This window comes from Typopeltis vanoorti, chromosome 4, assembly GCF_054136105.1.
Source record: "Typopeltis vanoorti isolate ZY-2024b chromosome 4, IOZ_Tvanoo_1.0, whole genome shotgun sequence".
Classification (NCBI taxonomy): domain Eukaryota; kingdom Metazoa; phylum Arthropoda; class Arachnida; order Uropygi; family Thelyphonidae; genus Typopeltis; species Typopeltis vanoorti.
In genome coordinates this window covers 149,328,353-149,355,480 of record NC_143552.1, presented here as the reverse complement: position 1 = coordinate 149,355,480, position 27,128 = coordinate 149,328,353, and the positions used below count along the sequence as shown (strand labels likewise).

Sequence of the window (27,128 nt, the reverse complement as noted above, 5' to 3'; positions counted from 1 at the left end):
TTATAGCTAATTGTACTGAGAATTCAGTTCCAGTCTATAATGCAGATGACACTGGAATACTAGCAAGATCTCTCAGCCCCCAACTGACAATCAGAAGACTTCAAGGCAATATCAATACACTGGAGAAGTGTATTGTTTGGAGTCAAGTCATTTGTACCTATTAAAACTACCAACTCTTTTGCTCGCTTACTGCTCATATCTAATGCCTCAATCTCTCTACTTATTCTACCTCCAGTAAAACATACCTTATGCATCCTCTCGTCCAGCACACCTTTAATTATTGAATCACCATACAACGCCACTCGCGAGTCTTTCGTTACCTCTTTTATAGCAACATTATTTGTTTTCATCATTTTCACTCTTCTATACATATCTCGAATTCTCTGAACTTTCTTCCGCATCCATGTCATCTCTTGCCTCATCTTACCAAAATCAACTTTCAAATCTTCCATCACATTTTCACTGTCGTTGATTCTTTCGAATTTTCGAACCTTGCGTCATACGCGCTTGTTTGCAGTCAACGCCGCTCGCCACCTTATATCTAACTGCACCTTGTTTTCCAACTTCTGTCATATTCACATCACTTTCATCTTTCTTACCATCGCTCGTTCTCTTTTTCAAAACTTTTATTATTATTATTATTCCTGATACCTTTTTTAACACATTTTCTCTGCTCTTTTACACCATCCATTTTTATCAGACGAGCACTCATCCTCCTCGCAGCACACTCGCTACCAACACCTTCAGTCATCAACATATTGGCACTCTTCAAGTTCTCATTCAGTTCAAACTTCGCACACACCCTCCTTCCATCCCCCCATAAATATTCACAATTTGTCTACGAGGGTGGTCTGAAAAGTTCTCGGCCTCGACCACAGATGGCAGCACAATCGGCAAGATGTTTTTTTTGTAAGTTGGAACATCCGTCTGAGGCATCCATATGAAATTGTAAGTCATTCTATCAAATAGTTTGTTTTATACAGCTGTTTGAAGCAAAAGTGTTGTCTGTATCCTTGAAATGGATAAAATTGAGTATCATGCGGTTATAAAATTCTTTGTAAAAGAAGGTTTAGCACCAAAAGAAATTCATTCGAAGTTCTTAAAAGTTTAGGGCATTCTTCTTTTTCGTTTTCGACAATTAAGAAATGGGCTGCCGAGTTTAAAGGCGGCCGTACCAGCCTTGAAGATAATTCACATGAAGGACGCCCAAAAGGTGTAACAACACCAGATATCATTGATCAAGTGCATGATATGTTATTGGATGACCGGCGAGTCAAACTGAGAGAAATTGCTGAGACTATAGGCATTTCAAAAGAACGTGTAGAATATATTTTTCATGAAGAATTCCATATGGAAATGCTTTGCGCAAGATGGGTACTGCCATTGTTCACAGCAGATCAAAAACGCACTCGCATGAAAATCTCTGAACAGTGCTTGGAACGTTTTAACAAGAATAAAACTGATTTATGACTATGGATGAGATTTATTACTATGGATGAGATTTGGATTCACCATTACACACCAAATCCAAACAGCAGTCAAAATAATGGACAGAAGCCAGTTGTTCAGCGCCAAAGAAGACAAAGTCGGTTCCATCAGCAGGAAAATTCATGGCATCGGTGTTTCGGGATGCTAAGGCATTGTGTTTATTAATTATCTTGAAAAAGATAAAACAATAACCGGGGAATATTATTCCGATCTTTTAACCAGACTAGACAAAAAAATTCTTGAGAAAAGACCCAGTTTGCAGAAGAAAAAAATCATCTTTCATCAGGACAATACATTTGCCTACAAAAGTGTTTTGGCAATGGGAAAATTAAGTGATCTACACTATGAATTGTTGGAACATCCGCCCTATTCCCCAGATTTGGTTCCCTCTGACTTCTAGCTCTTCCCAAAACTAAAACTCTTCCTCGCAGGTCAGCGTTTTCTTTGAATCAACAGGTGATTGCAGCTATAGAGGGGTATTTTGCAGATCATACTGAATATGACTACAGGGACGGGATAATGGCACTGGAGCATCGCTGGAATGAATATATTAGTCTTAAGAAAGAATATGTTGAAAAATAAAATAATTTTGAAATTTTGAATTCGTTTTTTTCATTGTTAGGCTGAGATCTTATCAGGCCACCCTCGTATATAATCAGTGGAGTATAGCACACCTCACATTTCACGAAACGCCTGAAATCGAAATTGAATTTCTGCATGGACACAGCCTCCACCATCTTGCCTTTGCCGGTTAGTATACTTAGCTGTAATTTCAAAGAATTCTTAAATACACCTATACAGAAAATCCCACAGACCAATAACACTGTGCCAGGGCATAACTTTTTAGTAACTCTTACTCGTGAATACAGACTTATATACTATTAATTATTTCAAAAAGCTTATCTCAAATGGAAGTCCCCTTTACACACCCCTACTTATTGCGACACTAGCGATACCTATAATCCCCCCAATAATAATTACATGTGCTCCACTCATTGAGTCTATTTGTCTATGCATACTATCTCCATCATCTTTTCCATCGCCTGCTATTATTATTATTATTATTATTATTATTACCACGGGTAACTCCAGGAGTCCTTAGACTCATCGAGGGAGGCCCTAAACATCATGTTCACGCAGCTGTTCAACATTCTCACAGTATCTATCATACCTTGCCTTGAACTCGCTCACTGTCATAGCACCCACAACAGACTCTGGCAGCCTATTCCACTCATTTACCACTCTAAAAGTAAAGAACCCAGCTCTAACACCCCTGCTAACCACGTTCTTGCCCAGCTTCCATGGGTGTCCCCTAGTTCTCCCACCACCAGTCCTGATCTCAAAAATATCATCTGAATTAATCCTATAGAATCCCTTTAGCAATTTGAATGTCTCAATCATGTCTCCCCTTTTCCGCCTATCAACTAGTTTCTGCAACCCACAAATCTTCAACCTGTTCTCATATGGTTCATTCCATAGACCTGCTATCATCTTAGTCACTCGCCTCTGGATCCTCTCAACCTCCTCCCCATCAAGAAGGCACCGAGGTGACCAAATCTGGGCACAGTAGTCGAGATGAGGTCTTATCAGGGCTCGGCACAGAGGTACAATAACTTGTTTTTCTCTGCTCGTCAAGGTATTTTTCAACAACCAAGTGAGTTGATGAGCTGATTTGGCTACTTTCGCAATGTGCCCCCTAAACTTCATCTCCCTATCCACCAACACTCCCAAGTCCCTGGCCTCATCAATCTCTTGGAGTACAGTTCCACCAATGTGGTATACTGCTGCTAATTTTTTCACTCCAAAATGCATAACCTTACATTTTACAGTTGGTTACAAATATACAGTTGGTTGCTGCTATAGCAGCAACCAACTGTATATTTTGTCCTGTTCGCCTCAATCTCACATCAGATAGCCTCAAATGTGCTGTTTTGCACATTTGAGCAAAGAAAAAATTGAAAAATTTGAGCATATTGGGCAAAGTTTTACTTTGCCCAATATGTATGGTGATAAAACGTTGGTAATTATTGCTTCTGATTTGGTAAGTGCTGAAGAAAATTTTGGTTCCTAAATTTTATTGATCAATGTCGACAAGCAGTCATTTTTGCGAAAGCTTTGGCCATGCCGCACAGTATGAAAAGGAAGAAGAGCTTCATGCGCACTTCTTCCTTTGAAAAATTTGCTTGAAAAATCAGCCTGCCCGTGCCAGAGATCGACTAACTTTGGAACCGGTACAAAAAAAGGCTTAGAAACTGGTTCCAAAGTTAGTCGATCTCTGGCACGGGCAAGTGAGTTTTTCCTTCGGGAAACTTGAGTTTTTCGTCCCGTAAACTCAAGAAAATCGACCGTAGAACCCACTTTATTTCAGCCATTGAATACGAGTGTTATGGTTAGGGATCACGAGATGGCAGCACTTGTTGAGCCGTCTCTCTTCACTGTGTGCCCTTAATTAGTTATAGCCTTGGGCCAGCTATCTCTGATTGGGTACCAGTGGAGATTGAACTGCCTACTCAGTCTCCAATAAAGTTAGATAGGGCTAAACGGCCTCGCCTACTCCCTATATACGGGAATAAAACGGCGTTAGCTGATTTTTTTTTTTTTTTTGTTAGGTTTTACTAATGAGACGGCTCATTCTGATTCATCTGGACCTTCATTAGTACTCAGGTGGAATTCCTAATATATAGACAAACGCCGAAAGGCAGATACCTCTCATCATCGCATTCGGAATGTCTAGTACAGTATATGGTGAGAGCTTAAATTTATCAACGAGCGGCAAATATTATTACAGTATTTCATTATCTTTTTTTATTATTTGAGATACAGTATAGAGTTGACCGAAGTGTGGCGTTGGGAGCGCTGTTTTCTATAGTGGATGTCAGATATGTATATGCCTGTATGTATTGTGATGGTTCGAGGCATTTTTCTCTTGTCCTTGCATTAGAAACAGTTTATTAATTGGATTTAATGTAATTTATGGCACACTTGTTAGATATCTGTCCATCTATCTCTCTCTGAGTACTTGTTTTTCTGCTGATCCATATCACATTTTACCCGCATGTTTACTCCTGTTAGTCTGCAGTTTGCTGAATTTTACTAATTAAATATTTTCCTTTTGAATCCTGATAAGATGAATTCTCACATTATACCAATATTTTGAAACTTTTATAATCTGAAGAAACTTAAGTGTGAGTTATAGTTAACGCCCTTGTATATTACTTTCAGAGGTGCAAATGTTTCGAAATTTGAAATACGCGGTTTCTGTGCAAGTAAATCTCCTGAATCGGAGGATTTGAGATGCATTCACCTAAAGGAAAATTAACGATGCTATAGCATTATAATAAATTAATACCAAAATATAGCAGGTAAGTTAACATTAATATTTGTGTTATGAATTTCTAAGTTTATCCTTAGAAATAAATTTCATAATATATCTGGAGTGAAATGAATGATATATGTTGTAAGAAAAAAGCTTATAAAGGTATAAGAGTTAACTAAATTGGTAATTATAATTCTGGCATCTCCATGGAGTACAGACTCATTGCAAGGTCAGCAATAACCATTACAGTACTGAACACATTCACTGAGAAAGCATAGCCATTTTCCACAGTTCATTTCACTCATTTGCTGCTCTTCCACACACAAACACACACACACAAAAAAAAAACATATGCCCTTGCTGACCTCTTATGTGACTTCCAGGAGTGAACTTTTGTCCTCTTGTCATTACTCAAAAAATTTCCATTGTCAGTCTTTTTAAACCTCTTTAATAACTTTTCAAGGCATTCACTGTAATTTTCAGTCTCAAGATATAGTGCATATTATGATCTCAGGGCATTTGTAATTTATTTACAAATTGGAGAAATAAGGATAAGGCACTGATTGGTATTTGACTGGCTATGTCTTACTGGATCCCAATAATTAGTTCAGGTTCCACAAGAGTTGGAATTTTCTTAATTTTTATTAGTGATGTTAAGGTAATTAAAAGTTGAATGTCTTAAATTTGCAGATATATCAAGACAAGTTAATAATAAGATCAAGAGCAATTGCTTCTGGCTGATTTAAATATATTTCATTGGTCTGAGAAATAACAATTAAGATTTAGCAGTTTAAATTGCAAAGTTATTTATCTGGATAGAAAAGCTCCAAGGGTAAGCATTTGGGTAAACTCAAAACAGTAGAATATATATAAAAAAATAATAATAAACAGTGCAGTCCATTGGAAAATTTTCTAAATCATATATACAGTAGTAAGACAACCAGAACTGCAAACATGATTCTTACATTAATTTGCAGGAACTTTCCTAGTAGACACAAATATGTGGAATGACTGACTACTTATATGAAGAAAAATTTTGATTTGTAGATGCAAGGCTTAGAGATATGATAAATAAAAGGAGAATTTATTAAAGTAAATAAAACTGTCAAGGGGATAAACAGGGCAAATTATGGAAATATTGTTAAATTTTCCCAGGAAAATGCATATTAGGAAATATAATTTTAAACTAATGAAGAGCTTCCCTAGGTCAGACTTAAAAGATTTTAGAGAAAATGTAGTCATTTACCAGAATATACTTGCAGAAAGTATATAGTCTGATACTTTAGACAAATTTAAAGATATCTAGACAACTATTTGGAAAAAATTAATTGAGTGTAACTGGTATTCCTTGTAATTTTCGTTTAGGTATTTTGAAAATGACATTTGTTTACTCAAACATAGTAGCTTGAACATTCAGTTATAGTTAATACTTGATTATGTATTTTTGACTGTTAATGGTTGCATAACATTGAACATTGTTTTTGAGGATTCTGTGGTCTGATGTCGATGCTACTTTACCTTTGTTGTCTTGCATCACATTTTATACTAATTTATTTGTTTCTATCAACCAGATTTTCTAACCCACAAATCTTCAGTCTGTCCTTATGTAGAACATTCACCATCTTGGTCACTTACTTGCCTTTGGATCCTCTCCATCACTTTTTCATACATCTTGATGTCTGCTCAGGTGACAAAATCTGTAAATATAGCCAAGTAATATAGTCATATCTGCAAAGTAGTGTAGATATGGCTATATCAAAGTCTTAGGAAAGTGGGGATAATAACCAGCTATTATCTGTACCTGTGAATCTGAACTATTTTGCCCATTTTTGCAATATGCCCTCTAAACTCCAAATCTGTATTGTCGTCAATTCCCTGCATTGCACTTTCATCATTGCAATATGTAGCTTGTAATCTTTCATTCCAAAGTGGAAATTCGAGACACTTTGGCCCACTAAACTGATAGTGATTATTCTTTACCTACACTACACTCATTTTCCAGGATCTCTGCATCGCTTTTTTTTAATAAATTTTTTATTAATGATTATCCTCCTCATTTTGGCATTATCATCAAACAACCCCCCAAGTACAGTTCTGTGGCACACAACTGGTCACCTACCTTCTCCTGGATTCTTTTCCATCATATATCATTAACCCCAACCGGCCACGACGTCTATAGACGTCGGGCTAAATCTGGATACGAAGCTCTAAAACCCATTGAATAACATGGATGAGAAGTGCAATTTGGTGTCACTATTTCATCCACATTGGCCGGTAGGGAGGTTAATATATTATATGGGTATCTCTATCGAGTCAAAGACTCATTGCAGGAGAACCAATCAGTCACCTCCATATCAACAGCTTTCTGTCCAGTACCATGTGTTCCATTTTATACAGGGTGGTCCATAAGTCACAAAGGGGTTTAAACATTTAATAACTTTTTTATTATTAATTATTTTTATTATTTTTGTGTTATAATGAAATATTGAACCTGGAGATTTTTATATTAGTTATGAAAATCCACATCAAGTAAATGCCTTCCATTTTCAGCTTCAAAAAAGATAGGCTCTTTCTACAGCATGTTCCATGACAGCTGTTAATATTTCTAGTTGCAGTTACTCTAATTTCTGCACAAATGTTCTCCTTCAGTTGTTAGATTGTCTGGAACTTGTTTACATACACCTTTTCTTTCAGGTAATCCCATAAGAAGAGGTTGGGAGCCATCAGATCTGGATGGCCAATTAATTGCAGATCTTCATGAAATTATTCACTTGCCAAAAATGTATCCCTTAGGAGTTCCTAAAATTGTAATATTTTGATTCATTGTTAGGCTGTAAACTTTCCCAAATTTTAAAATACCTGCAAAAAATAAAAATGAAAAAAATGTAATAAACAAAAAAGTTTTTCACATTTTAAAACCCCATGTGCACCAAATGACTGAAAAGTTTTGCATTGTTATGGTGTAGTCATTTCTCCAAGCAAGTCCTTTATCCAGCTTAGCTGTTGCTTTATTATATAAAGTGAGTAAATTACCATTATTATTATTATGGGTATCTCCATGGAGTCAGTAGACTCATCGCAGGAGACCCAAATTAGCAAAACAATATCTGTCATATCTCTTCTTGAATTAATTTATAGACGAAGAGCTCACAACTAAGTCAGGCAATGAATTCCACTCATTCACCACCCTCTAGGCAAAAAACCTTCTTCTGACACCCCTGTTAACCATACTCTTCTTTAATTTCCAGGGATGACCTCTTGTTCTTCCATCACTATCACACAGCTGAAACATTTCCCCTGCATCTATCCTACCTTTCAGTAATTTAAATGTTTCTATCATATCCCCTCTTCTCTGCCTATCAACCAACCTCTGCAATCCACAAGCTCTCATTCTATCAATGTAGGGAGCATTTTTTACATCACTCACCAACTTAGTCACTATTCTCTGAACTCTCTCCACCAATTCCTCATCTCCAAGCAATCCAGGTGACCAGACCTGAGCACAGTAATCCAAATGTGGAAGCATCAACGCTTTATAAAGGGGAATAATAACCTCTTTATCTCTGGATAAAAAGTTAGTAATGATGTAAATTTTTCATGTAGTACTATCATATCCTGTACACCCCTTGTGGGTGCATGTCAGGAATTTGATGATAATTATCTCTGGATGTCAGTGTGTTCCTCAACAACCAAGTAATCCTATGTGCAATCTTGGACACCTTAGCAATGTGTCCCCTGAACTTCATCTCCCTATCTACCAACACCCCTAAGTCCCTAGCCTCATCAATCTCTTGGAGTACTGTTCCATCAGTGTGGTACACAGCTGGTAATCTTTTAATCCCAAAATGCATAACTTTACACTTTTCCACATTGAACTGGCATCCATTGCCTTTTGCCCATTTTGCCAGCTTATTTAAATCGTCATGCAAACTTTCAACATAAACTTGATTTTTTATTGCACTACTCAACTTTGCATCATCAACAAACAACTGAATATCTCCCTTTAAGCCATTTCCTATATCATTTATATAAAGTTAAACAACAATGGCCCAAACACAGAGCCCTGAGGCATACCACTGGTCACCTGCCTCATCCTGGACTCGGCTCCTCCATACACCACCTTCTGCTATCTCTCCCTGAGCCATTCTCCTATCCATATCTGCAATTTAGTATCCATTCCCATCTGCTCCAATTTGCATAACAATGTTCCATGGGGTATCCTCTCAAAAGCTTGAGTAAAATCCAGAAGTACCACTGTGTAACCAGTTCCTTTGTCCAACTCAGATGTCATTCTATTATGAAAAGTTAATAGATTGCTAAGGCAGGATTTACCTTTAACAAAACCATGTTGGCCTCTATAGAGTATCATATCCTAATCCACCCATTCTTGAATTTTGTCTTTAAGCAACTTTTCCAATACTTTTACCACTACTTCTGAGATGGTGATTGGTCTGTAATTAACTACCTCAGTTTTAGAGCTACTCTTATGCAAAGGAACCACTTTGCCTAACTTCCACTCCTTAGGGACCATACCAGAGTTCAAACTTAAATTAAATAACCAAGTAAGAGGGGTTGGCAATTCATTTGCACATTCGTGCAACACCCGAGCTGATATTCCATCTAAACCTACAGCAGTGTTTGCATTTAAATTTTGCGATATGGCAAGATCTACCTTTATGAAGCCGTTGTTCTTTACACGGTATCAGTGTACCTGTTCCTTCTGCCCTTAACCAACTTTTTTAATACATTAATCATAATTCTAGATATATACTGGGATATATACATTATCCATTCATCAAAGCCATTATCAAAACTGTGAAACTCCTCTCTCCCTTTCAGTCTTAATGCTTCCTTTGCATAACATAGCTATTTTGTATTCTTTCCACTCATTTGAAACAAACATGCAATTATAGATTGTAAAAATCATGGATGATCTTTTAAATTTGAGGTTGTAATACAAAATTTGAATTAATCTTAGAAATTCTAAAATTAATTCAAAACAAAAAACTTTTATAGTTATTTAGAAAGAGATGAACATGAATGAATTGAGCATAATTCCTTGTGAACAATATCCAGCTGTAGTTAAAGAAGAACTTAATAAGTATTTTGCAAGTATATAACTGAACATTGGTCATATAAAGATGAAATTACTAAGATGTTAATTACTAAACCTTTAGAGGTATTGTTTACCCAATTTATTTTCGGTAAATAAATGTATAGTTTTATCAATTTATTTTGTTCAAAGATCAGCTTGGTAGAACTTGATGAAAACTACTGCTCTTCAATTCATAAATCAACAAAATCATGAGACCTGTGTATCATGATTAATATCCCTTCCAGTGATGACATTCATATGACACTGCACTTTGAGATAAAAAAAATTTGAAGTGCAAAAAGAAAAACACAAGCATTTACAGAATAAAAGGATAAAGATAAGTTTTTCAAACCGAACACTTATCAAGAACAAAAGAAAGCAAGTTATATACTTGCAAAGTATTTTGCAAGTATATAACTGAACATTGGTCATATAAAGATGAAATTACTAAGATGTTAATTACTAAACCTTTAGAGGTATTGTTTACCCAATTTATTTTCGGTAAATAAATGTATAGTTTTATCAATTTATTTTGTTCAAAGATCAGCTTGGTAGAACTTGATGAAAACTACTGCTCTTCAATTCATAAATCAACAAAATCATGAGACCTGTGTATCATGATTAATATCCCTTCCAGTGATGACATTCATATGACACTGCACTTTGAGATAAAAAAAATTTGAAGTGCAAAAAGAAAAACACAAGCATTTACAGAATAAAAGGATAAAGATAAGTTTTTCAAACCGAACACTTATCAAGAACAAAAGAAAGCAGTGAAAGGGTGAAATAAGCAGTGCAGTTCTTAAATGATTTTAAGAACTGCACTGCTTATTTCACCCTTTCAAAACTAGTAACATACACATCAGTACCAGTAAGCCAATACCAAAAATGCTGGTACCAAGAATCAGCAATATAGAACCAAACACTAATAGCCTGTAGCCCATTAAAAGTTATCCTGATCTTTTAAAGTCAGTATAATCAATATGTCTAGAAAAGGAGAAAATACCAGATAACTGGAAAAATGCTACTCTAATACTGTTATTTAAAAAAGGAGACAAAGAAGAAATAAAGAACTGTAGCCCAATTAGTATTCTCTCTAATCTGTATAAAATTCTCACAAAAGTAATAGCAAACAGGTTAACCCCTCTTTTAGACTCAAATCAACCAGTAGAACAAGCAGGATTCCGTAAAGGCTATAACACAATTGATCATATTCATGCAGTAAAACAAATAATAGAAAAAGCAGAAGAAAACCAGATGCCTCTCTGTTTAGCATTTATTGATTATGAAAAAGCATTTGACTCCATCAAAACCAATGCAATAATCGACACTTCAGAATCAGGAAGTTCCTGGAGAATATACTGACCTCTTCCAGGAAATATATCACACTGCAACAGCAACAATCCAACTTCACACAGGTAGCAAAAGAATACCAATTTAAAAAGATGCCTGACAAGGAGGCTCTCTATCACCTAAAATCTTCATAGCAGTCTATAATAAGTTTAGTTTAATCCTTTGTCCAAGTGAGCATACAAAGTTTGCGCCTGAAAGTATCTTCAGGACTGGGGTAAGGTAGTACAACACTGGGCAACTCGTTGCAATGGTGGAGAAAGCTCTCATCACTCCTATCTCAGTAACTCCCATAATGCAAAGCACATCTCCTTGCAGATGTGTGTAATGCTATGTATTAAGGCAAGGGCCACTACCCATACCGGTTTCGACCTTTATTGAGGGCTCGTTAGTGGGAGCCAGGCCCAGTAGTGGAGACACCAAGGCAGAAGCAATGAGAGGTCATCCCAACCTATAGGAGTTGCCAAAGGGTGTACAACCTTATTAGTAAATTACTCTGGATTCAGAGAAAGATGTTGAGAGTTTATTTTTCACTTGGTTAGACTATAATAAGTTTAGTTTAATCCTATGTCCAAGTGTGAGAAAACAAAGTTTGTGCCTGAAAGTATCTTCAGGACTGGGGTAAGGTAGTACAAAACCGGGCAACTCGTTGCAAAGGTGGAGAAAGCTCTCATCATTCCTATCTCAGTACCTCCCATAATGCAAACCACATCTCCATGTGGATATGTGTAATGCTATGCATTAAGGACTGCTTCATAGCAGTCCTTCAAGAAATATTTAATAATATAAACTGGACAAACTTTGGTATAAAAATTAATAACAAAAACTTAACACACCTAAGATATGCAGATAATATCATAATTTTTGCAAACAGTCTAGAATACCTTAATATAATGATAGAAGATCTGTATAATCAAAGCAGAAAAGTTGGTCTAAAAATAAACAGAAAAAAACTAAAATCATGTTTAATCATTTTGTAGCACCAAAAACATAATAATAGAGAACTGTTTCTTAGAAAGAGTCTCTTCATACACATACTTAGGTCATCTCAAAGAGCTCAACTGGACTGGAGTGCATTTGGAAAATTGAAAAGTATTTTTCAAAACTAGGATGTCCCACTTTGTTTAAAAAGGAAGACATATAATCAATGTATTCTTCCAGTCATCACATATGGTTGTGAAACTTGGTCTCTGACAAAAGCACTGACAAACAAACTAGCAACAACTCAAAGAAAAATGGAAAGGCTGATTTAAGGCATCACATTAAAAGATAAGAAACGAAACACCTGGATAAGAAGCCAGGCTTGTATCACAGACATCATTCTTTACCACAAGCGACTAAAATGGAAATGGGCCAGACATTTATCCAGAAGAGTGGACCACCATATTAACAAAGTGGATTCCAAAAGAACGGAAATGAGGCCGAGGACATCCTAAAAGAAGGTGGGACGACGAACTGTCAAAATTTGTTGCAAAAAAATTAGTCAACCATAGCCAAGAACAGAGAAAGATGGAAAGAGCTGGAGGAGGCCTTCGCCCAGCAGTGGACTGAAAAAGAAGAAGAAGAAATAATCAACATCACTTTCCCTGGGAAAACAAACAAACATAAACAGCAAGAAATAAAAAGAAGCCAGTACTAGACAAACAGGAACCATGAACCAAATACGCCTGACCTAAACAGTCAGTAAAGCCAACTTATCACCACCAGTATGAAACAAAAATCACTAATGAAAAAATGCCAGTACCAGAAATGCATGCCTCGAGAACCAAACAGTTTTGGCCCCTGCAACCTGTGAATGCTAAGCTGACCTTACAAAGTCAGTAAAATCAACATACCGGCAGAAACAAAAACAGCCAGAAATAAGAAAATGCCAGTATCCAAAATTCTTGCAGCAAAAACCATGAACACTACCAAATGCCTCTAGCCTGCAGCCGTAAAAAAAAATAAAACAAAAAATAAAAAATAAATAAAAATATCAACCAACTAATAACAGCATGTTCATCTTAAAAATTAATAAACTGTGTAGTGAAGTAGTGTCCTAATGCAATGAGTCCTTGGAGCTGTCATAATAATCACAAAAAACAAACACCTTAAGAAATACAAGAAAAAAAAAAGGAGTATAAAACTAGTTAAAACAAACATACCACCACTACAAATAAAAACACAAAATATTGCAACATACCTATTTGCTGAAACACCATTAACAAAAAAAAAAATCTAAAAAATGAAAATCTCTATCTTCATGAAAAAAAACAAAACAATGCACTGTGCTAAACATACCTGTGTAAACCAACTGATATGTTATGATGATTTTATTGATTTCTCAGCTGTCAGAAAGCAACAATGTGCATAAAATAATACCCAAACTTCTAGCAACTACAGTAATAGTTCATTATGATGGACAGTTTGTCATGATGAATTTTCTTAAGAACAGCAATGTATATATGCAGCTTTGATTGGGACTCGTCATTAGTTTTATATCATCATCATCAAATTCCTGATAAATTCCTAATATATACAAGGGGTGTATAGGATATAATTTCCTATCTACAATTTTCCAAATCAGTCTGTTAAATGTCAAGACTCCAACATTATCACATTTTATATTTTTATCTTCTAAGGCACTTTTTACTGTATCAATCCACCTATATCTTGGTCTTCCTCTGGGTCTTTTTCGTGCCAACCTGGCAGAGAACACTTGTTTTGCTAAGCTTTCCTTTCCCATTCTGTTTAAGTGACCATACCACCTGAGATTAGCTCTGCTAACACATTCCTGGATACTAACAATGTTAAGTTCTTTCCTAATATCCTCGTTTTTAATATGATGTTGCCATTGATGCCATCTGTTCATGCTCGTAATCTTTCTCAGGACTCTCATATCTGCAGTCTTTGGGCAAGTGTTTTACTTCTGACCCTGCTCTTAGATCCATAAGTTAAAATTGGTTTGAATACTGTCTTGTATACAGTATTCAATTAGCTAATACTGTCTTGTATTAACTAATTTAGTGTTTTGGCTAATTTCTCTCTTATTTCATATAAATTTATTCAGTTGTTACCATACAAGCTTTGTTGATTTTGTTGTCTATTTCCATATATAATTTACCACCTTCACTAAAAATCATGCCTAAGTAGGTGAAATGTTTTACTTGTTCTGTAGGTTCTCCATTCACAATTCTATGCTCATGCCACTTATTTCTTCATTCATAACCACCTCTTCAATCTCTTCTGTCTTATTCTTCCGTTCTTCCACATTGCTTCCCACTCGATCAGATTCATTCTCTGCACTCACTTCTCTACCTTCCAGCAGCAGCCTCTCCAAGCACCTCACACCAGAACCACTCAAATGCAGTCCATTGCTCCTATACCATTCACTTTGTCCTTCAAACTCATTCCACGCATTAATCATCTCTTTAGATTTGATACGTGGTACTGTACTTGTGAACTTGAGGAATGTATATTAGGTACCTTTCCCCATTTGTTTACTGTTAGATGGTAAAGAGTATTTTCCCATTCTAAGCCTGAGCGAAGTAGGTACTGGGTTGTTGTTGGAACTGAGGTCATCCACTGTATTCAGCCTGTATTGGTGAGTGACATTTCAGAATATGGCAATGTCTGAAATGTGTAGGTTCTAGAGATCCCCCCCCACAACCACAATATTCCTTGTGTTGGCAAAATCATTTAGGATTTTATTGTTTCGATTAGTGGTCCTCCTATTTCAGGATGGTAGCTTGCTGTTTAATTTGCCTGCCTCTAGCACTGCGCAGTTTGTGCCTAGTATTCTGCTCAATTGGTTTTGAGTAACTATTTGCTGGCAGAGTTGTACATGGAGTAGATTTCCAGGCCTGCACTGGCTGGCTGTCAGTTTCACTGTACTTGATGTTGCATTTGATAAAGATACCTGTGTTGCTTTTGGGCCTGTTGTTGTGATATAAAATGTAGTTACTTTCTGAGCTTTGGATTGTCAGCTGGGCAGAGATGCATTTTGTTTACCAAGATGAGGTCAGCATCGTGGCATACTGTGAATTCTTGAAGCTCATGCATTTTCTTTCCTAAGCCATTGGCATTCCATAAAATGATCTTCTACATTCATTGACCATCATTGATTAGTGTGAAAATTGCTTGAATTGGCTCATAAAGAAGTTTGTGGCTTCTTGACTGAGACTGGATTTGTAAGTGGGTTGCTGAGGTTCTGGTTTTTGTTGCATTTTTAGATGCTGCTACTTCCACATATGAGGCATGTGCCTGTGTTTGGTGCATGTTCAGATTTTTTGGGGTTGGATGCAGGTTTTTCTCCATCTTGTTGTTAGGCTGGGCCTGAGTTGGTTTTGCCACTTTCTTAGAAATCGGGTATTCTCTAATCATTGCATGATTTTCCCTGCACTTGATGCAATGAACTCAGCCTTGTAGCAGTGCTGTGAATGGCCTTTTGGCAATGGTGGCATTGGCTATTGGATGTCCTTCAGCATAGCGATTCTGGCTTGATGAACAGGCAGCATACAGTCTTGAGATCAAAGATCTCATGTTGCTCTTTACTGATTTTGATAAACACAAGTGGGTTGCCCATTTGTCTGTTTTTTGCTTACTTTGATAGACTGTAGTCCAAGATTCTGGAGATCGACTGCCAATTTTTTGGTTGTCTCTGATTCAGTGATACAAGTGGCACCATCTTCATGTTTTTTCAATTTTCGAGGCAAAGGTGTATGGGACTTTTTTTAATCCATGAGTTTGGTAAATGCATGGTAATCAGTGACTGTCTGTGGTTGAATGCAGATGCCTTCATTGGTGTTTTTAGTTCTGCTGAACTCTCTTTTACAGATTTTTAAGAGCTGAGGCTAATGTGGTCCACTGTACCTTGTCTTGCAGTATGACCAGTGGTATTCTTTCTCTTTTGTTGGTTTCTGCATCCATGGGTATTTGTGTTTTTGTAAGTTGTTTCCTTGCATTTTTTTTTTTTTTTTGCACTTGTTGGAAACCATTTAGGTCTGTGTTAGGTTCTTCTGTGGCCTACTCCTGTTTGCATGGTATTTGGTATATTGTGAGATAGCTTGGGCATGTGTTTGGGAAACAGTGTGGCCATTTCTTTTCCAGCACCATCTTATTCTGCTTATGCATCTTGAGCACCTGTTTGTAATCCAGCTGCTTCCAGTTCAGCTCTTTCATTTGCTCCTGCTTTGTCAGTAGTGGTTAAAGTAAGGAAACAGAGAAAAAAAAGAAGGTAGCACTTTCCTATGTCTGAAGGCTGGAGAATTCATGGAATGTTGAATCAAGATCCAAAACCTAATCCAAGAGAGACTCACAATGCAGTGTGAATAACCAGAGATGACTTACCTATCTTGAACAAAGTATTAAGATAGGTAAGTCATCTATCTATCTAGAACTCATGCTAAGAAAGTTCAGTGAACAACTTTGATCAGACATCGAGGTTGAAATAATGCAGAAGTCATGTATTTGCCATATTCAAGTAGTGAAAAGTGTAACAACTTATTATTGTAGTACTCTGGATTAGAGCTAGTTGTTGAAAGTTTTTTAATTTGGTTATAACTTAAAGATGTCAAGAAATTGTATTCTTGTTTAATCCTTTATCCAATTGTAAGCAAACAAAGTTTGCATGTGACGTATCTTCATGACTAGTCTACTTGTATAAAGAAGCTAATGACTTCATTAATTGCCTTAACATTATGAGTCTGGTGACTCTATCAGGCACTGTTAATAAGTTATTGGAGATAGAGTAGATTTCACTTTTTTTTTTTTTTTTAAATATATAAACTGCCAGCAAGATTCTTATGTTATATAGAATAATGTGAAGTTCTTAAGTTCTTTAATATTTTTTTTTATGTTACTGTTTTTAAAGATTTATAAGTGACAAGAAATGAAAAGTCCTTCAGAACACCCTTATGGATCTCAACCAGATTTGTCATCATTACGAGCTATTTATCCATCTTCAGTGTAAGTGAATGTATGATATTAGAATTAAAAGGAGCAAAAAATGCAATCCTGTGTATAGCATTGAAGCATTTTTCATGACTATAGGTATTAATTTGCATGCTATTAATTTCATGTTTTGTCATTTAGAATTGGGATCTAGAGAAATACACAATCTCTTCATGAGAGAGAGAGAACTAAGCTGATTTTCTAAGAAATCAGTTTTTTCCAGAAAATTTTTTTTTTAATAGGAAAAAATAAAAGTGTTTTCATTTATCACTATTTGATTTAATTCCATTCAAGAGTTCTCGAGGATTCATTTTTCTTCTTTAGATTGACATAAACTTTTGTTTTCTTTCATTGTAAAATATGATTTAACATATACCTTTCATGATCACCTGCAGTTTTGCTGATCATACCGATTTTGCATCCTCTAAGTTTTGGTGGCATTGTTATATATGAGAATTATTATTATTAACTTCAAAGGACTCGTCGAGGGAGGGCACTCTACAACTCTTTCTTCACCACTTAATCCACCAACTACACAGAATGCTGCCTCCACATCATCTACACACAACATTATCTACTGCCCACCACTAGTATCCTGTAAATTTCACATGTTTTGTGGCTGATTTGTCTGTATGTGAGATAAAAAACTCGAGTTTCCAGGAGGAAAACTCTGCTAGCTCTGTATGAGATCAGCTAACTCACCTTCAATTGAAGAAACCCATATAACGATTCCTCTTGTCATGACAAGAATCAGCTTAAGCCTTCATTTTTCTTACGATGCCTATGGTAAAAGGAAGGAACGGTGCTATTGCTTGTTATAGTTTTAAATATGAAAAGCATCATGAAAATACCTGAGGGAAACTGTAGGAGAGCCATTGCAATCTGAATTCCCTCCTTAAAAAAGGATGCATACTGCTTTGTTTGATCAGTGCATACCAAAATGACGGATGGGGTGGTGCATGAGTTTGTCATTTTGGTAGTTTTTTTTGTTGTACTGAATTTTTATTGCTACTATAGCATGATAATCCTACATGCAACAGGATGCACAACACAGTACATTAATACCTTAGATTGGAAGAAAGTAAAGGAGAAACAAGAAACTTGTTAATATTGGATTTGAAGACCTGTAGATTATACTCTTTAGGAAATGCATAAAAGGGAAGACTGTTCCAAAAGCAGCAGTAGAAATGGATGAAAAAGGGAAGGAAAAATTCTGATAGTATGCACTGATATGTGAAGAAGTCTTGAGTTATTCACTGCATGTGTTTTAAGATTTAGTGGCAATTGAGAGAATTACCAGTACCAATCCTGATGAATGTTGACTATGCAAAATTCTGTGTAAAATGCAGGCAACAGCTAAATCTCTGTGTAAGAGTAGGTGGTGAATTGATAGATTTTATCACTCCACATGAGAGGACAAAGCCTATAGCAGATAAATACCATGTTTGTGTTGGGGTCAAGAGCAAAGGAATCTGTTGATATTCTTTTTGAAGAGCTGGAGGTTGTAGTCTTAGGGAAATACTTTATTGGAAAAGCTGTTTCAAAGAACTGAGGCAGATGAAATGGGGGCAATAGGTTCAGTGAGTCAGAAGTTCAACCGTAAAAGGGTGTTGGACAACCTTTGCTGTAGGTTTAGCAGAAATGGAGAGCATGATGGATGTAAGTTCTACTGAATAGCATAGCATCCATGGAAACAGCTGTAGAAGGTACAATGCATAAATTGAATGACTGAAGAGAGCCTCTGAGAGAGAGCCATTAATCAATCAAACTCTTCCCTTTCTGAACAGCATTAAGAATTTTTGGAGAAGTTTTAGGTATATACCTCAAATGTGAGAGCAATACTTTGTACAAATTATAAATCTGTCAAATTTGGACAGATTTGTAATTTGTACAGAGTAAGATGCTGGATAGATGAAAGTAACATCTTGAATGAAAAAAGGATGTCAAGTTTTTAAGAAGTCAAGGATGCTATAAAGGTGAAGTAATTACTAGGAAAAGCTGCAAGTAAGAGTCATTTCAAGAAGAGAGAGAGAGATCTGGTCTTCACTGGTAAATCAAGCATTATCAAAGGTAACAGGAAAATAACTGAAGTCTTTGTGAGTAAAAGACAGAACTGTGTTTTGTAAACAATGAAGGTCATTAAGTTGTTATTGTGTATTGAAGGATGGTATGGAGATCAACATTTAAGGCACTTATTGTATATATATAATCTTCAAGCCTGAAATATTAGCACTGCAAGGTTTGTCATGTGAGTAGGATGAGTGAAGAGTGTTATCAAAATTGAATAGGGTTTGAAGTCAGTGGCAGCAGCTCTTTTATATATAGGAGAAAGAGGATAGGTGAAATTACAGTTCTGAGGAACACTTTCATTAATAGGAAAGTCTGAAGAGAAATTACCATTACACTTGGTGAGTGACCTGAGAAAAAACTGTTAGTCCGATTACAAATGGAGGAAGGTATGCCATAAGAGTGCAATTTGCTGAGAAACCTTATCAAATGCCTTGGAAATGTTAAGTACATTGGCACAGGTTTTTCCAAAATTTTCCATGCTTGTCCAGTGGCATAGGTAATATAAGTAAGGAAATTTGCTCTGTTAAAATCCATATTGGTGTTTGCTGATTAGTTGACAGTCATCCACATGTATATAAAAAAATGTTAACTGTTGATGATCTGTTACTTTAGATAAGAGATGAGAATCAATAGTCAGGTGATAAACACTTTTTGGAACTATCTGTGTGTTAGCTTGCTTCCATGCTGTTGAGTGGATGCCAGCTGAGTATAATATAGTGTAGAGATGATAAAGAACAGGTGTTAGTTCAGGAGCACATCTCTTGAACAAATTGGTGAGATACCATCAGCACCAGAAGCCTTTTTATTATTATTATTATTACTTGATGCCTCCAGGGAGTCCAAAGACTCATTGAGGGAGTATAATACCATAAATTTTGGTATTCAAATTGTTCAAGACTCTTCTGAAATCTTTCTGGCAGAAGACCACAGGAGGCATGTGATGCAGTGTTCCAAGTAAAGTTTTATATATATAGTCCTTTCATGGTCAGACTAGCCCTGTTCATGATGATTTTACATGTTGAAAGCTTTAATGTAGGCTATGAAGTAAGCTGGGGTTTTTATATCCAGCCACTTATGATTACCATGGCTTCAGTATTGACCTGGAATTTTGAACAGAGTGGAGAGGAAAAGAGGAGTAAATATCTCAGATCCCATTTCACATTATCATAGTGCCTAAAGATGATGTCATGAGTCAGATATTTTGAACTGTTTTCTTTTATCATGACTATTGTTGAATGCACTGGCTTGCAACCAACATTCCAGTTTTTTTCCCATAGGTTGTTAAAATTGACGCTCTATGCAGGTGTCCAATTTACTTCAGATCATGTAGGACTTGAACCTTATTATAACGTGTTGCTGTTATTTAAAACTACTGCAATGTAGGAAACTTTGTATTATCCAGAGGTGTTGCATATCTTTCCTGGCATTACAACCAAAGAACATAAAGCATTCTCCAGGCATCTACCATACCTAGCCTAGCAATTGGAAAATAGATTAGTGTGACTCTTTGTTCCATGTAATAGACTCATAGACTATCGCTGCTCTGCAAATCAATGTTCTTTTAGTAGTGCAGTGTAGTCTGCATTGTTCCCATGATGTTTGGACTAAGTGCAACTACCCTTCCATAGAAACTAAGACTGCATATCTTTACATAGTATTCTACTGTTAAATGAATCTCTGAAGACTCTTTAACTCCTTAATCATTTCCATATTTCAGTGCTGAAATTTACATACTACTCTTTCAAGTAGTATGAAAATGTGACAGTGATACTTTCACTGTCAAATTTTCTGTGACTGATATAATGTTATCCACAGTTAATTTTGGTTGGCACAGCCTTACCACTAACATGAAAGATACGCCACTGATATATCTTATGATAACACCACTTTTGAAGTCTGTAAATTCATTGACATGTGCCACTGACAGTATACAGATGTACAGTTGGCTCTAGAGAAGAGTATATCTGTTTACTTTATGTAGTAATATAAGCCACATGCAATGAGGGAATATACATTAGTATGTTTCATTTTAAAACAGGGAATCCTAATACTTATTTCAACATATTTGCAGTGAAGAGTTCACTCTTCACTGCAAAATTGAACATTGTCATCAATTTCCTGATATGTACCCTCAAAGAGTGTTCAGGCTACTATGACAGTAAGTACTACATGATTAACGTTACATTATTATTAATATTCTATTGTCACACTTCAGTATTGTCATATCTAATATTTTGGTCTTCTAAGGTATGACTGAAACCGGGAATATTGAAAATACAAGAAAAATCTGGTCAAACCATTTTAAGACTATCTTTCACTGAGGAAACAAAACCACAATGCCAACAATAGAAGAAAATAATGACCACCCAAAAATTTTACAAGAAGAAGTTAGATATGCAATAAAACAGATGAAAAATGATAATGCACCAGGCATTGATACTATCCCTACTGAACTGTGGTCATATGGAGACAGCACATCAATAGAATATTTAACAATCCTATTCAATAAAATACTACAAACAGGGGAGAGATCCCAGATGACTGGAGAACTGAAAAGATCATCCCAATATATAAGAAAGGAGACAAAACAGACTGCAGAAATTACAGACCGATCAATTTACTCTCCCACGCCTATAAAATATTCGTACGAATTCTTCATAAGTGTTTTTTAATCTATTTTGTATAATAGGCATAGAACAAGCTGGTTTCTGAGGAAACTATTCAACAATAAACCAGATTTTCACATTGCACCAACTAGCAAAGCTCAGCTGAGAAGACTATAAAGAACTATATTGTTGTTTTGTGGACTTTAAACAAGCTTTCGATAGTATCAATAGAGAAATCCTTCTTAAAGTTCTACTAGAAAAAGCAATAGACAAATATATAATACAATTTCTGATAAAATATTACTCTAAGACAAATGCAATAATTAAAAAGGACACACTCACAACAAAACCCATAGAGATCCAAAAAGGAGTAATGCAAGGATGCTCATTATCCCCATGCCTATTCAACATTTTCTAGACGAAGCTGTAAAGAAGGCAATAAACAGTGAGCCTGGAATCAATGTCAATGGTTTAAACATAAAAATATCAAATATGCAGATGATCTCGTCCTTATTGCAAGAACCCCAAATGAACTACAAAGGTTGATAAACAAGCTAAATGAAACCTGTAAAACATATGACATGACAATAAATATACAAAATACAAAAGTGAGGAAAATAGGGAAGAACAGAACTACCATCTCAGCCACCCTAAATGGAGAACATATAGATCAAGTAGACAACTTCATATATCTTGGATCAAAACTAACAGAAACAATAGATGAACTCGAAATAATCAAACACAGAATAGCAATAGGATGGACCACCATGGGAAAATTACAGAAAATCTGGAAAACAAACAAGATATCTAAGCAAGCCAAAATCAAATTATATGAATCAATAATTATATCAACAGTCAACTATGGAGCAGAAGTGTGGACAGTTAAGAAAAGAGAGGAGAAAAAACTGCTGGTATTTGAAATGAAATGCTTAAGAAAAAGAAATAGAACAAGTTGGATAGAAAAGAAAACAAACAGCACGGTCAGACAAGAATTATTGTATAAAAAGACAATAATAGAAAAAATAAGAAACAACAACTGAGATGGTTTTACCACACTGTACGCATGGATGCAGACAGAATCCCTAACATCTTAATCAATACTTTTTCGACTGGAAAAAGAAGACCCGGAAGACCAAGAATTATCTGGCTGAAATTAATAAAGAACATTTCGGGATGCAGAACATAAAGGAACTTTTTCGAACAGCAAGGAATAGAGAAGACTGGAAGATCTGGCTCAAGGGAAGACTCAGCCTGTCTTAGAAGAAGAAGAGAGAAGAGGGCATGTCTGATGAATCAACCTATCTAGGTTAGGCATTGGTCTTCCTCTGGGCCTTCCCCCCCCATCTTAGCATTCAAACACTTATTTGCTAACCTTTTCTCTCCCATTCTGTTTAGGTGACCTGACCACCTTAGATTAGCTCTACTCACACATTTTTGTATGCTAACAATGTCAAATTCCTTCTTAATAGCTTAATTTATATCATTCTGCCATCTGTTCACTTTCCTAATTTTTCTAACTGGCATATATGTGGTCAAGTGCTTTATTTCTATTCAAATTCTCTAGTCCATGACTTAAAACTGGTTTGAACACTGTCTTGTATATTGCTAGTTTGGTGTTTTGGTTAATTTCTCTCTTATTCCATATAAATTTAGCCAGTAAATAATAAGTAAATTTATTTATTTATTTATTACTTGCTTCCTATCATATCAGTTTTGCTTATTTTCCATGTTTAATTTGCCATCTTCACTAGAAATGGCTCAAACAGATGAAATATTTTACTTGTTCTATAGGTCCTTCATTGAGGGTGCAACTAAAACTTTTTGTAGCAATAAGGAATATACATTAGTATGCTAAAAATTTAGCATACTAATGTATTAGCTTAAAATTAGCTGAGTTTCATGCAAAATTAGTTATAGCTGCTAATTTATTCAGCGAATCTTGAAAACTTGCACTGGATGTGTTTAGGAGTATAACATCATCTGTATAAAGCAAAGCGTTAAGTTTGATATCACCAATTCTAATATCAGGTTTCATGTCACTTTCTTTAGAAATGCTGCTGTATTTTCTTAACTATACATCTATATTTTCTTAACTATACATATGAATGATCTACATAACATTTGAAAGAGGAGGCCCTAAAGTTTGAAATACTATGACTAGAGTGCTTGTCTAGTGCTCAGCTGTGCAGCAGTGTCAGTTGTGAACAAAATTGCTACTATGCAGCACAAAATTGTTTGCTTTCGTGAGCTCATTAAAACTGAGTCGACGACTGCAGTGCACTGTGCGTTTTGTTGTCATTTCAACATTAAACTTCCAATGAGGTTTAATGTTGAAAGAGCATTTGTTGGAATTATCAATTTGAGCAAACAGATTGTCTTTGTAAGGGAAAAAGCTCAGACAGACCACGTGTATCGGAGGAGAACGTGAGACGAATTCAGCTAGCGTCTTGATGTTATCTGTGCGACCGGAGGGGGGCACATTGAATCTATAAACTTTACTTGAACATCTACTTTATTGTGAGTATAATCAAATATACTTCACATAATATTTGTCACTATTTCTATGTTTGATATATAGACTTACAAAATTGAGTCCATCTTTTTGAACTGCACCCTGTATATTGCTCTGTGTAATGCTCTATTTACATCATATACTTGTAGTGTTTTGAAAACCTTTTTTCTGGGCACCTTATTGCACGCTTTTTTTGAGATCTACAAAACTTAAAGTTCCTTTTTATATTCCCACGCTATTTCTGAACTGTTTGTCATAAAGTGAATAACTGATCTTGACAACCTCTTTTTGGTCTGTATCCAGCATTCTTCTTCACATTTCTCTGCCACAATTTTCCTCAGCCTGCTTCTTTTCAAGTATGCTTGTACAAATCTTACCTGGTACACTTAGTAGAGAAATTCCTCTGAAATTCAGCTTTATTCTCCTTTTTATAGATTGTAACTATGAGAGGTATTCTCCAATCATCTGCAATGATCTTTTTGTCTGGGCCTTCTGAATTATGCATTGTAGGCACTGCAAAACTTTCATACTTTCCATACTTCAGCATTTCTGGCCAAATATTATGTACTCTAGCTGTCTTTTCACATTTCAAACTAAGATAATTTTTTAATCTTAAGTATTGTTATGTACTCCAGTTCTTTGCAGGTTGTAACAAACGCCAGCTTGAATATTTTCTGATGCTGTTCTTCTCTCAGTGCTTGTTTCATTTAAGTTTTAAAAAGTAATTACTCCTGACATCTTGAATATCCTTATCTCCTGTTACCTGAATCACCTTTATCATTTTTGATTCTGTTTACAGTACTTTTTCCTTCATTTCTAAGCTTTTTCAATAGAACATTTTGCCATCATCCTGATATTTATCTTCTGTATTCTTACCAATCTTCCCATGACTTGTTTAGCTACTTTTATGCATAGCTTAGCTCTCTTACATTTTTCTCTGTATTCTTTTAGGTTATCTACTAACTTATTTGCTAGGAGCTATCAGTATGCCTTCTTCTTTTCAAGGACTGCTTCTTTAATTTATATATACCATGATGTTCTTTTTTTTCTATTGCAGACAACTACATGCCTACCTACCTACCTGAGTCAATGTTTTCTTTAGAGGTTCCTACTGAGACCCTGAGATTTGGTTCTTGTTCTTGAGCTATTTAATTTTTTCTTGAATAATGTTTGTATAGTTGAGTCTACTGTTTATCTGTAAAAGCAGCTCAATTTAATTCTTTTCAAAAATTTCTTACATTTCTTTGTTTTCAATGTAGCATTTTTGGTAGAGAACTTGATATTTTTTATCTTACTTAAAACTGAATGACGATTGCTTCCAATTTCAAATCCTGAACCAGCATGAAGTTATCACTGTTAATAATAACATAGTGAAACTTTTCTTATTTCTTGTGTCTTCTCTCCATGGGAACTTGCACATACTTATGTTGGACATGATGATGAATAACTAGTTTGTATATCCTGAGCAGGAATCCAGCAGGTACTTACCATTATTATTAGCTTTGCCCTTTTTCTCCCAATTTTCCCAAAACATTTCTACTCTGCAATTTAGATCTCTAACAAGGACCACTTTTTCATTTTCTTTATATTAACTTCTTGCTCTAATGACAGGAAAAATTCCTGCACGTTTTCCTTAGGAGAATCTTCTCTGGAACCACAGAAGTTTCATTGCCTATTTCCTCATTTGAAGTTTGGTCATATGACTCTCCTTGAAACTGTTTCTTATCAAACAGTTTATCTTCATGTTTAGTGTTGAATGCTATTGCTACTTCTTCCTTTACTTGATATTTTATATATTGCCTGAATATAACATCCTATACTTATCATATAATAGGTACTCACCCATTTTAGTTTTTTGTCTCAGTAACACCAATTATGTTCATGTGGTCCTTTTCTAGTTCTTCTGGTTCTTCTAGTTTTTCTAGTTCTTCAATTTTCAATTTCCTTTCCATTGATACTTCTTATGCTTGATGTTTCTATCTTCAACTCTTCTGACATTGGGTCTGTATGTTGTTGCTGTTGTTCTTTTACTTCTTAGTTGAGTTGGAGGAGTTTGTTTCAGTCCCCCCCCCCCAGTTTTCAGATGAAAGGGGGGGGTTAACTGGCCCACACTCAGCCTTCATGAAATCTCATCATTTTGTACCATCATGTTTATTTCTGGCTTAAACCAATAGAGGGTAGAGTTTGGTTGGTTGCACCCTAAATTTGTTGCCTTTCCTTGTTCATTCATTGTCTAGTAGATATCTACTAATGGAATGGTGGAGGTGAGAATTGGACATAGGTCAGAATCCACAATCTTTCTCAGCTTAGATAGGGTACTTTGGGTATCCTAAGCCCAGCAAGATTATATATCCTTTAATACACTGAGGTGTTTCTTATATCCATGTCTAATAACTGAGATGGGAGGGGAAGGCAGCAATGTCTTAGGTATTTCCTACAAAGATGATGGATACTGTTTTCAGTTCCAAAATCCAAAGAAATATCCAAGAGATAAATATTAGCCCTCTCAAACTTACTGAAGTCAGATGTAGTCATAAACCAAAATAATAGCTAAATTCTCTCAATGGAATCGCTAAATTTGGTTAAAATGACAACGTTAAGCTTATTCTGCAGAGGCATAAATCCAGATATGTCATTGTTTGTGTGTGTGTGCGTGCACACACACACACACACACACACACACACACACACACACACACACACACACACACACACACACACACACACACACACACACACACACACACACACACACACACA

At 35.7% G+C, this 27,128-nt stretch overlaps 1 protein-coding gene across 3 annotated transcripts in view; it reads left to right on the top strand.

Moving 5' to 3' along the window:
- Window positions 1-4,356: 4,356 nt before the first annotated feature.
- Window positions 4,357-27,128, top strand: part of LOC150107746 (proton-coupled zinc antiporter SLC30A5-like) — a 271,156-nt gene continuing 248,384 nt past the window's right edge. The window contains exons 1-3 of one of the 3 annotated variants that reach the window (XM_090391508.1): window positions 4,357-4,381; window positions 4,711-4,850; window positions 17,101-17,195. In XM_090391508.1, coding sequence (XP_090247634.1) covers window positions 17,119-17,195 — 77 coding nt within the window. In that variant the 5' untranslated portion in view covers window positions 4,357-4,381; window positions 4,711-4,850; window positions 17,101-17,118. The other 2 variants (XM_090391507.1, XM_090391506.1) reach the window with 2 other exon arrangements.